This window comes from Myxine glutinosa, chromosome 10 (genome assembly GCF_964187855.1).
Source record: "Myxine glutinosa chromosome 10, kmMyxGlut1.1, whole genome shotgun sequence".
NCBI classification, from domain to species: domain Eukaryota; kingdom Metazoa; phylum Chordata; class Myxini; order Myxiniformes; family Myxinidae; genus Myxine; species Myxine glutinosa.
This window is the reverse complement of record NC_136270.1, coordinates 28,062,813-28,076,238: the sequence shown is the minus strand read 5'-3', so window position 1 is coordinate 28,076,238 and position 13,426 is coordinate 28,062,813. Positions and strand designations below refer to the sequence as shown.

At 40.4% G+C, this 13,426-nt stretch overlaps 1 protein-coding gene across 1 annotated transcript in view; it reads right to left on the bottom strand.

Moving 5' to 3' along the window:
- Window positions 1–13,426, bottom strand: part of LOC137434320 (histone deacetylase 5) — a 280,361-nt gene that overhangs the window by 160,582 nt on the left and 106,353 nt on the right. The window contains exon 3 of the mRNA XM_078785493.1: window positions 641–801. Coding sequence (XP_078641619.1) covers window positions 641–801 — 161 coding nt within the window. The remainder of the gene's footprint in view (window positions 1–640; window positions 802–13,426) is intronic.

Here is a 13,426-nt window from a genome sequence, read left to right as displayed (position 1 = left end):
GAGGATTTTAGAAATCTGAGAGAAGTGGTTGACCTTAGGCCTATGTTGACCATAGGTCTATGTTGATGTCAAAAATAGTTGATGGTTGAATTTAGTTAGCTGATATGTAAATTCTTTTCAAATTTCAACTCAATCAGATGAGAATTGATGATTTTAGAAATTTGAAGAAAAGTTGTTGAACTTTGGCCTGTTGAACTTTGACCTTTTGACCTAAAAAATAAATAGGATTCTGTCGGACCATCAACTCTACCATTTGGTGAAGTTTCGCGAAGATCGGTTTTAAATTGTGACCTGTAGGCAAGTATAAGCGGACGGACGGACGCACGCACGCACGCACGCACGCACACACACACACACACACACACACACACACACACACACACACACACACACACACACACACACACACACACACACACACACACACACACACACACACACACGTACGTCAAAACGAGCTTTTTTGCCCAGTGAAGAAGAAAGATAAAAGGTCACAATCATATTTTATTTGCTTAGACATGGAAGTATAATAAACTTCGGAAAAACATGTAGGAAATGTTGCAAATGAAAACATCCGGGAAGAAAATATGAAACTATATAATTGGCTGAGCACCAATATACAAAACATGTATGCAAGTACCTTGAGACGTTGCTGAATCTGGACATGGTGCCTGCGGGCCAGCTCTTCTTGCTGTTGTTGGTACTCTGCCATGAGCATGTGCCTCTGGAGGTTTTGCTGTCTCTTAAGCAACACCAACTCCTGTTGAACCTCAGGTTCAGCAGCCACCGCCTCCCAGGGCACTGGTGGAAACAGGTCACATTATATATTCATCAACATCAAGCAAGATCAAAGAGCAAGTAAAATTAGGAAATTGCATCAGATGATCAAGACTCAAAATCATATGGTACGTTAAGACCAAGGTATGCTGCTTACATATCAAGTCCAGTAATTAAATCTGACAAATTAAACGAAAACATTCTGGCTTGCCTGCAACGTTTCGACATGAAAAATTAAAAAATGCAAGAGCACAAGAAAATAAGTGAAGCATTGCTTGGAGCAGAACTTGGCTTAGGGGAAAAAAGCATAACCATCGTAAACTTATCGAAATAATAGCATATTAGGTGAAAAATGTAACTTTGTAAACATTAAATGATTAATGACGAAATACTTGCATCAGAATATAAAACAAAACTTGACACACATCATACATTTCCTTTTCAATGTCAAACAAAATTTACCCCTCTGCCCCAAGGAGAAAGCTATAACATTAAATAAAATGACGTCTCAAACAAATACCACACCAACATAATGGTCGAGCACCGGTCAGATCATGATTTTGATTGTCGAGAAATATGTTGGTGACTAAACCACTGCCCTGGAAATCCATCCCAGTTACACTTTGGGCAAGGATGACAAATTTTAAGAATTGAAATCCTGCTTACCGCAGTTGAAATTGGGATTTAAGATATATGAAAGTTAAATTGGCAATGGCCATTATTGCATGACCAAAAAAAAGATTTATAACATCCAGGAAATAAAAAAAGACAAAAAAACAAAACAATGAAGTACCATCAAGTTATCTCTGACTTTCGAAACAAACAAACAAAAAAAAGAACAGCTCATTTGCATTTGATAGGACAGTTATCCTTAAATTCATCAACTTTATCTCCCACCATTACAAACTCAACATTTCTCACAGATTATTAACACATTTGTTTAAATTATTTTGGCTCAATCATTGCCATTCCTCCACCAGGACAAGCGCTATAAACAAAGATGCCACTGAGTTGACCTCATCAGCTCCAGCGAAACGTTCACAATTGCCAATTCTGGGGCAAAAGCTAAATCACATTCGGCTGAGTGACACTCGATCTTTCTAATGGCCAATAAGGCCAAACGCTCACAGATTTGTTATTTTGTTATGGTATGAAAAACTCTGGATGTTTTGTACAGCTGATACAAATGAGAAAGCCATGTCTCAGATGGATATCAAAGTTCAGAAAAAAGACTTATTTGGTGGTTTGGTGGATGAAAAGCGTCTGACTGGGAGAGGAGTACTTGTAATAAAACAAGACAAAGTCTCACAGCGACACAGCTGGGCTTGTTTGATACTTCAGTTGAAGATGGACGTAATGACGAAGTGTGACACAGAACTGCCGCTACTTTAATATATAGAAGATATATTTTAACCTCTAGTAACTTTGCAGTCACTACAAAGGGATTAGTGTTACGATTACATTTATTATAATATTAACTTACTTTATTATTACGAAAATGATATTACTATAAAAAAAAAAAGAGGCTAATTCCTTACTTCCACGGTTGCACCGCTTATCATCGATTCATGAACCATACACCGCTTTAATCCATCAACTTTCCATTCATGACATTGGGATTAAAGTGTTCTGGTTATATTTACTATACTATTATTAGTATTATTATTATTATGAAAATGATACTACTGAAACAATACACTACTGTATTAAGAAACCTGTGCTTAATTTGTCCGAAGCGGTTCAAAGGTGAGGCATGAAGTCTGAGGCCGATACGTACCGTATTATTGGAAGAGCCGTAACGCCGATGCTTTCGATATATGATGGTCATTTTAACAATCGGTTTGTTTGTTTTTCACACTGAATGAAAAACGTAAAGGTAGAGCATGGCGGTTGTGATATATGACAGGTTCGACAATATGTTCGGCATGAACGAAATTGGAATTAAAATGGCGGTGTGCGGAGTCAGCCGCCGTATCACCGTAATGACATCAGACGTAATACCATCACCCTGTCATGTGACCAGATCCTCAGCTTTGATTGGCATACGTTTGAGGGGACATACAGACAGAAAAACACTGTTCCAGACAGCTTTACCCTATTGGCTACACTGTAAAAATGGGATGGAAATTGATTTCTAGTTTATTCAACAGCATTTCTCTGTTAATAGGAACAAATAAATAAGAATCTTTTTGAAGCCGCAAGGACATACTAGAGCGGGATGGACAGCAGTTAGAGAATAAATAAATGCCATTAAAAGCAAACGATCGTGTGTCTGAAAAGGAAAGTTTTCAATTGATGTGTTCTCCCAACAATGACATATGGCAGTAAAACATGATCTCTATGAAAGAGGATGCAGCAAAAAATAATAATCAAGCAAAAAGCCATGGAAAGAATCTGCCTTGACATAACCAACAGAGACAGGACAAGAATCGAAGGAATCAGACAGAAAACAAAATACCTTGACAATCTGGTCAAAAAAAAAAAAACCTCGCTTTGGAATTGGGCTGGACACATGGCAAGAAGAATTGACAACCGGTGCAAAACAGGAATTACAAATTGGAAAGCTCAAGCAAGCTTTGGAAGAGGCAGTGGTAAGCCAATGATCAGATGAAGAGATGCAATCAAAAAATTTACAAGATTGCAATAGCCTCAAATTGCATTGAATGGAACAGAATTGAGAAAGTTGACAGCGGCCTTCATCGTGCAGTGGAATAAATTGGCTGGTCAAGTGAAGTTGTTTTTTTCATATTTCTCTTTATTCATTATAATTCTTCCTTCTTCTTTATTTCTCTCTTCATCTGTGTTGGAAGAAGTGAATTATTGCAGAAATTTTTCTGAAAGGTTCACTTGGCTGCGCCTGGATGTGTTTGAGGGCAGAGGAGTAGCGGCTGAAACCCAAATCCTATCCAGGTTCCTCCTGATGACTCCATATTTGCTCTTTACTTCTGGTTCCTTCTGATGACTCCAATGCAGTATTTGGTTTTCCATTTCATTGTCAAATATAGGAAATGGAAACCAAACGGCATTTCCTTTTGTGTAGAATCTCCCCCAAAATGGTGAAGCATCTGCAATTAACCAATGGTAAACTTGAACCATTCAAACACACAAAAGCCGTGTTTTTCTTGAGCACAGATTAAAATTCACCTTTAATAATTGCAAAGCTCCAATGTTTATTTATAAACCTAAATTGAATGTTACAATTTCACACAATAGTTCTCAGGCCAAACATTTTCATCATGGAAATCCCTTCTTTTCATTTACTGCAAATCTAACAGCCATTCCTCAAGTAGAGTTGTAAAATAATAATAATTTCCTTCCTGAAAGTTTGGGGGAAAAAAAAAGGCGAATGGAAAAAATAATAAAATAAAAAAGGGAGTACGAGGTATTTTTAAAATGTTTTTTTAATAAAGCAGGTGTTCCAGCAAATTATTGTTCATGTTACCTCAGTCTTGCATGATACACCCCTCCTCCACCCCCTCAATACAAGTTAATGATCGTTGAACGACTAGTAGTTGGAGTGGAAGTAGCAGCAGCAGCAGCAATCTAACTCGTCTACTCTTCGCGAAAAACACCGTGGGATCACTAACGTCCACCAATTAATGCTGGCAGATGGGACTCTATGTTTAATGTCCATCCGAGAGACGACACTGTGAAGGATGGAACACTGCCAAGCACCAATCTGACATTTACACAGTCAGATCTTCCAGGAATCAAAACCAAGACTATGTAGCTCAAACATGCGTGATACCTCTGCATCATCCTGTCGGAACCCTATATAACTTCAATGACGTCAGCAAATGACAAAAAACAGGAACAAAATGCTTCCATTTCCACTTCCTCAAGTTTACCGCTCAAGAAAAAATAATAATTGCAGTCTTTGGTTAAGTTTTTTTTAATCCTTTGCGGTGTGATTTTGCACAAGGCTGGAGGAAAACTGTCGGTTTAACTTTGCAACGACAAAAAACACTTCAAGCATTCTTTTGAAGTAAATTATCAAATGCCAACTAACTTACAAATAACACCGATTATTTAATTTTAAAAACCCAAGGGCCAATTTATCGAGATGCGCAAAACTAAAAACACGTGTGCACGTGTGTGCGTGTGTGCGTGTGTCCCCTCTATAATTCCAAACCTATGAAACCGAGCGGCCCCAAACTTTGCAGGCATACCTCTCAACCTCCAAAAGAGTGCAGGAATAAAAACTGGGTGTTTGGATGGGTTTTTGAGAATCATTTACAGTTTACACTAACAGGCTTATGTTTGGTCAGCCTGCATTCAGGTCGCTCAGCTTGGGGTCTTCTCTCTGCCATTTTGTCTGCTCAACTCAAGTTTGCCGAGTCTCAGAACTGGTTTGTTTCTGCACAATAAAACTTCATATCTCAAAAGGTAATGTAGCTGATTTTCATACCTACGATTCACTGTATTCCTGTATATATCGCAATGCTTATAAGCGCCAGTGTCTGTGCCTTTATTTAATTTCTGCAAAGCACGACAATATCTTCACCTGAACCGAATTTCAACATTCTAACTGTGGAATTGACCTCAGCAGTAGTTCCGGCTATTAAAAAAGCATAAATTCGTCTAATTCGGACATGGTGGGACACTCTGGGCATCTCAACAGTATTGGAGTGCTTGCTTAAGTGCTTAAGCTTCTTGGCGAGCACTCTACAAGCAGATTGGTAATGGAATGACCCGCCACTTTCATTATACGACCTGCTACTTCCACATACATAGATACATATAAAAATAATGTCCATCAACCGCATGTTGGAGTTCCTGCATGTTGGTTCAAGCTGTGAATTTCAAACTCGACAACAAACTTTGTTCAAACTCGGAAAACAGAGAAACAGAAGGAAAACATCCCCCCTTTCTCTACCACCCCCCCCCCCCCCCCCCCCATCCTGGCAATGCCAAGTACCTTTGCTAGTTAGTAATAAATTGATGCAGGTAATGAGTCATCCCAGTCCAATTAAATGACGAGACGTTTATAATTTTAAAAAGCAGAACAAACTTAGTCAGTAGAGCCAGTGTTTCTTCTTCACTTCAACAACTGCCATGACCAAGGCGAGTGGATTCTCGCCAAAACATCGGCTCATACCGACGAGTGAGTCCAGCTTTTGCAATTATAAACTTGTACTGATGTTTAGTCATGTTATTTATTTTACAATGACCAAACTGTTACATGAATATGAACAAATGATTTATTTGCACAAATTTATGCAGAGAGGTCACCGAATGACAGGAATAGTCGATCGTCAGAGAAACCTTTTTAAGATCGTTCAGATATAAAAAATAAATCCCATGAACCACAGTGAAGAAATAACTATGGAAAAGCAGCTGCAGCGGAACAAAAGAAAGGGGGGAAAAACAATAATAAATCAAACTGTGCACAGAAATGGGAAAATCTACTTTTGATGAAGCTGTGTTTTGGCAATTGTATACAACAGCAATGAAATATTGTGCTTATGTACCAAAGCATTATATAAATATTGATATATAAAAATACAGTATATACATCTTTCTTTTGACTTGACGAGATTGACGAGAAGAGGAAGAAGTTCAAGGAGTGGCAGAAAGCGAAAGGTATGGGGGCAGAAAAGGCAGAGCATGAAAGTTATAAGGCAGCCAAGAAGGCTGCAAAGAAAGAGGTAGCAAAGGCGCAGGAGGCATGGAGGAAAATGTTCGGAGAACGCTTGGATTTGGAAGAGGGTCAGAGAGTGGTATTCAGGATTGCAAAGCAGATAGTGAAAGAGAGGTGTGATGTAATGGGGGTGAGTTGCTTGAAGGATGAAGTGGGACAAATCGTTGTGGACCCAGATGGAATCAAAGGAAGATGGAAGAGATAAATGGAAATACTGCTGAATGCAGAGAATGAATGGGATGGCAACATAGAGAGTAACCCAGTTTTAGGACCGGCAGAGAAGATAACCGAGAAGGAAGTTGAGGAAGCGATAAAAGCAATGAAGAGTAGAAAAGTGGGAGGGCCGACGGGAGTTGTGGGAGATATGTTGAAGGCAGCGGGAAATTGGGGTGTGAAGAGAATGACAGAGATCTGCAATCTGGTGATTAAGGGAAGGCAGCATTCCAGTGGATTGGGAACCGAGTACCCTCGTCCCTCCATACAAGGGGAAAGGTGACCCTCTGGACTGTGGCGCGTATCGAGCGATAAAGTTATTGGAGCATGGAATGAAGGTATTGGAAAGGGTGTTGGAGAGGAGGATAAGGAAGAAAGTGAAGATTGACGAAATGCAGTTTGGATTTATGCCAGGAAGAGGAACGACAGATGTGCTTTTTATTGTGAGGCAGTTGCAGGAGAAGTACATGGAGAAGCAGGAAGAAGTTGTTTCTTGGGTTTGTTGATCTGAAGAAAGCATTCGATAGGGTTCCACGTGAAGTAGTGACATGGGCATTGAGGAAGTTAGGAGTGGAGGAATGGTCGTCAGAGTAGTGATGGCAATGTACAAAAGAGCACGCACAACTGTCAGGACGAAGGACGGGAACAGTGGTGAGTTTGAGGTGAAGGTGGGAGTGCATCAGGGGTCGGTACTAAGTCCACTACTATTTGTAGCTGTGATGGAGGTGCTGGCTCGGAACATAAAGAAGGGTTTACCGTGGGAGTTGTTGTATGCAGATGATCTGGTGTTGATTGCAGAAAGTATGGATGGACTGGAGAAGAAGATGAACAAGTGGAAGGAATGTATGGAGACAAAAGGTCTGAAGGTGATTATCGGAAAAACGAAGGCGATGGCAAGTGGTAAAGCATGTGGTGAGGTGGAAAGAACTGGGAAGTGGCCGTGTGCTGTGTGCAGGAAGGGTGTCGGAGTGAATTCCATTCAATGTACAATGTGCGCTGAGTGGGTTCATCAAAAATGTAGTGGTTTGAGAGGGTCATTAACGAGTGTGGCAGCTACATTCAAGTGTAAGGTGTGCACAGAGGGAGCTGCAGATGGAGGAAATGTTGAGTTGGATCTTGGAGCCGGTGTGAAGCTGGAAGGTGTGAAAACATTTTGTTACCTCAGAGACATGCTGAATGGAGAAGGTGGATCAGACTCGGGAACGGTTGCTAGAGCGAGATGTGCATGGAAGAAGTTTCGGGAACTGAGTGGCGTGCTGACGAGGAGGGGAGTGTCGTTGAAGCTGAAGGGAAAGGTGTATGCTATGCTGCATGTGTGAGAAGTGTTATGATTTATGGGAGTGAGACAAGGGTAATGAACGGAGAGCAGCAACGAAGGCTGGAAAGGGTGGAAATGTGAATGGTTCGGTGGATGTGTGGAGTATCGTTGAGAGAGAGGAAGACAAATGATGAATTGCGAAAGATGATGGGAATAGAGCCTGTGATGGATGCTGTGAAGAGAAACAGTTTGAGATGGTTTGGTCGTGTGTTGAGGAAGGATGAAAGTGGCTGGTTGAGAAGAGTGATGGAAATGAATGTAGAAGGAAGTAGAGGACGGGGAAGACCGAGAAATACTTGGCTAAAGATGGTTGAAGAAGAAATGCGGGCAAGGGGGGTAACAAGGGGAGATGCAGAAAATAGGGCAAAATGGAGAAGATTGTCATGGGGACCGCAAGGCTAACCCCCGCTCTTGCAGGGAAAATGGCCTTAAAATGCCTGTTGTTGTATACATCTTTCTTTTCTTTTGTTTCCAATCACCTTTTGGCCCGATCACTCAATGATGAGGAATCACTTGCAAAATTAAACAAAAATTCTCATATCCGGATCCGGATCCGGATTTGTATCTTAACTAAAATCTAATCGATTAGTCCTCGTCTCATATCCAACCATCACACAAGGTTTTGTCCAAATCCGACCATAACTTTTTTTAGATATCATGCTATACATCGTTTTTTGCCATATCTCAACAGTGAAGAATTACTTTTTTTTTAAATCCTTGGATCCAGATTCATATTTTCACTAAAATCTAATCATTTCGTCCTTTTCAAATACCCAACATGTCCACCAAAATTCGCCGCATCTGTCAAGAACTTCGAGATATCTTGTTCACAAATAGACAGGGGTGAAAAGAACCTCCATCCACCTTTGGTAGCGGAGGTAATAATGGGGTGTATGGTGGATTGATGTGCGGAAGGCTATTTTCATCAACAGTAAAAAGGAAAACTAGTCTTCGTGAAGGGTAGTTTCACACTGTCGGAAAATAGAATGAAGGACAGAATCAACGGAATCAAAATAGAATGAAGGACAGAATCAACGGAAAGTCGATTGGCTTTTGCCAACTTCTTTGGGAAGGAAGGAGAAGCTGACGTCTCAGGTGTTAACCATTCGTCCTTGCACTCACAAACATTTAACACGAAACGTCAGCTTCTCCTTCCTATCTAATGGCCGTGAGCATGAGCCGATCTACGACCTGTTGATTCCATCTGTAAGTTCAACAGAGTTTACACTTTGTTTTGCCTAAAAGCTTGTTCTTTCAATCATCTTTCCTCTCGTTCCGATACAGGAGATTCAGTTCTTTCAAAGGAAGACAGCAATACATTTAAACAGTTAAGGAGCAACGTCAATGACAGCACAACCCATTTGATTGCAATGGGTACCCTATTATTACATGACTTTTAAAATACTTCAATTGTGTAGCTTCACTGACCGATTAAATTAACTTGTGCATCTCAGTTGCTTTATTTCAAGCTAAAAACACATTGTAACCACTACTTTGAGATCATGTTAAGTGCAGAGGTCACAGAAAATGAAAAACAAAAAACAAAACAGAAGCACAGCCAACTGGAGATTCTAGCTGAGAACAAAGGCTCAGAGGTCTGAAGTTACAACAACAGAGGGGCCTTCTATTGGGGCAAATAAAGACATTTACCAAGCTTCCATAAAGCCTGAGAAGAGGGGGCAGTGTGGGGACATAAAACAGGTACAAACAAGAAAAAGAGCAATCAGAGATTGCAAACCCTCGCCGGGATGTATTTATTTTCAGTGGTTTTTAAGGCTTTTGTGTTAAAGCAAATATGGCGGCTGAAACACGTGACCGATGACGTCATCATTATTTATTTTCTAAACGAATTTATTCCCAGATTATGCTCAAGAAATTTCATCTTCATCGGATGAAGTTTTGTACTTGTCGAATTATGACGTCATAATGGAGGCACCTATGACATCATTAACATATTTTATTCCCCATGGAGAGTTCTTTACAATGAGCCATGTCTCAATTTTTTCGATTCAGCACTTCTGGAGATATAGAGGTGCAAAGTTTTTCGGTTTTTCCAAGATGGCGGCCGAACCACGTGACCGATGACTATTTTTTTTCTCCACCACTTTATGCCGACATGGCGCTCAAGAAATTTCATCTTGATTGGATGAAGTTTTGTACTTGTCGAATTATGACGTCATAATGGAGGCACCTATGACATCATCATTAACATATTTTATTCCCCATGGAGAGCTCTTTGCAATGAGCAGTCTCAATTTTTTCTATTCAGCACTTTCCGAGATATAGAGGTGCAACGTTTTTCGATTTTTCCAAGATGGTGGCCGAACCACGTGCCCTATGACGTCATCATTATCATTAAAAATTCTACAGGTGGAGTTGCATCTATGGTTCAAATTTCAAGTCAATTGGATGAAAATTGAGGATTTTAGAAATTTGGCCTATGTTGACCATTTGGCCTATGCTGACCTCAAAAATACCTGGTGGTTGAATTCAGTGAGCAGATATGCAAGTGGTCTTCAAATCTCAAGTCAATCGGATTAAAATTGAGGATTTTAGAAATTTAGCAAAGTTGGTGACCTTTGGCCTATGTTGACCTATTGACCCCAAAAACAATAGGCTTCTGGCTTTTGACCAACTCTACCATTTGGTGAAGTTTGGTGAAGATCGGTTGAAAATTGTGACCTGTAGGCCGGTGACAAACAAACAGACAGACAAACAGACAGACAAACAGACAGACAGACAACCACAAGCACAACTGACCAATATACTTGAAAAATCTTCGATTTTGCAAGCAACAAACAAACAGACAAACAAAGACAAACAAACAGACAAACAAACAGACAAACAAACGGACTCAAATGCAATACCCTCTCCTCTGGCGAGGGTAATAAGATAATATTTCTGCAAATAAAGGCCATGAGATTAAACAGTTGCACTTTCTCATCACCAACATGGAAATTCGACCATCAGCAGTTGCCCACTTCAGGAATGTGTGCAAATTTGATTGGCCAAAGGACCGAGCAGAATTTTTTTTACACAGATATTGATGTATTGTATCACCAATTGCAACCTCCTCAATCTTATTCAATTTGCTGTTTACACCCTTCCCTTCCATTTTTTTCCTTTTCTTACTCAACCGCCAACTACCCCCTACCAATCACATTTGTGCGATTGTCCCGCAAAAGCGAATGCTAATCGGTGATAAATCAGCTTGAAAGATTTGACTGATCTTTGCAAATGTGTATTCCCTGTCGAGCCAACATTTTGATCTGACTGCATCCCCCACTGCCGCCATCTGTTAGAACAAGTCAAAAACAATGAAGTTGCCAAAAGTTTCAATGCCTTTAATCGACTGCAGCTTTACGTTTGAGTCGACTCATTTTAAAGAAAGAAAAAAAGAAAACGATTTTTGGGCGACCAATTTATGAACTACAATTTGTTGACATTGCCATGATTTTACAACACATATATTAATAAAAAGATGATCACAGCAAAAATAACGCAATTGACAAATTTGACAAAGTAGTTTCCTTTCCTTTCCCTTCTCCCCTGCACGCAGTCCAAACCCCAACCCCCTCCTCTCAATGGATATATAATAAATATATAACGGCTAACTAGCTTTCACTCAAGGCCAAAATGTGGAATGGTCGCAAATAGACACAGAAGTGCAAAAACACATTTCAAGTCGGAGCATTTTGGACCACACACTGCTTTTGAAACATCACAGGTGCCTAGTTTAGATGGTCCAAGTTAAGAATTGCAGAACACGAGCTTTGCGAGGTAAAATGCAGGGGTTTACGATCAATATATTTATGCGTTGGATGCAAAACAATGAAACGGCTCGATGCCCGTTTTGCCACAAATGAAATTTTAAATTTTTATTAACAAAATGGCGATAGTAACTCCACGAAGAAAATTTTGGAGTTTTGGAGTACAAGAGTACGACATAGTTATTCATTACAAACGAGAGAAAGTGAATCTGTTTACATACTTTCGAACGGTTGAGCGTTTGTTTGTGTGCGACGTCGACGTGTGCGACTTCGACGTGCGCGACGTAAATGTGCGACGTCTGTTGGCGTGACTGTTGGCGTGACTGTTGGCGTGACTGTTGGCGTGATTGTTGGCGTGATTGTTCGCGTGACTGTTGGCGTGACGGTTGGTGTGACGGTTGGTGTGACGGTTGGCGTGATTGTTCGCGTGATGGTTGGCATGATGATTGGCGTGATTCTTTCACTGCCAAATCATATCACACAGAGGCCCAAAAAATTTGGTGAAGGTCCTTCAAAAACTGGGCAAGGTTTAAAGTGACCACATGGTGGCCTTGACCTTCGTTTTGGGGGCACCAAAGGATGCTATCAAAGTGTATAATGGGATGTTGGGTCAATTACTGCTGCCGCTAACCCACAGGCAAAAGGTAGGCACCTGGATGCCAATAACTCCATGGCTTTTCAATGTCCACCACATCCTGAAACCCTGCAGAGTAAAGGTTACCCAGCCAGGTAGTGTCAGGTATCTCCTCCCCCCTCACCCACCATTGGTCAGCACTGGATAGCCCCTGCTAGTACTGTATATTATAGAGTGAACTGCTAATAAATCATGTTCATTCTGGAAATGATGGGGTTGAAATGATGGGTGATGGGGTTTGTTTCTATCATTCGCTTTTGTTGCGGAGGTGGACAAAACTTCACATCAAATTGGATGCATAAAAGGTGGAAAGGTTTTCCATAGAACAAACGCTAGTGCTGCTTTGTTGGCATTTTTGCAGGTATACAGTTGAAGAAAAGAGAAAAAACAAGATATTTGGTGGATGAGAAAGGAGGAAGAGTCAATATATGAAAGAGGGGTGGGGGGCAGGTTTGTTCCAAAAGGAGAGAGAAAATGATGAGAATTAGATGACATTAGAGACAGCCAATTGTCAACCAGTTCTTGCACTTCCATGGGGATGGGAACTTATAAGTAACTTCATAAATTAGGTGTTTGAAGAGTGAAGCCACGTGCCCGTGTCATTGTCAGGATGCCTCAACGTCAAGAAATATATCAAAATACAAGGTTATCATGACTGTGAATAAATCAGAACGCGATTCCAAATGCCATCATGGAAATTTTACTCAATTCATCTATCACTCTTTCATTCAGGGTTGTTGAAGTTATCGAGGACAAGAAATATTGTCAAGTCCAAATTGTTTGAGGCTCACCGCAGAGTTTTTCTACCGACAACAACCCAAGCTACATTTTTAAAAGCTTTACTCGATTATTGCATATTGGGGTTAAAAAAGAAAATTACACTGGTGTCCAAATCACTATGAACTTTATCAGTATTCCAGTTTACAGAATTACTCAACACTGCAGCCACTCAGACGAATACGTGCGCGGACATCATGATTCACATAAAAATGAGGAACACACTGGAAGAGGTGAATTGTACAAATGCAAATTAAAAACATTTTTGAAGTCCTCCAAGATCCAGTAACCCCCAC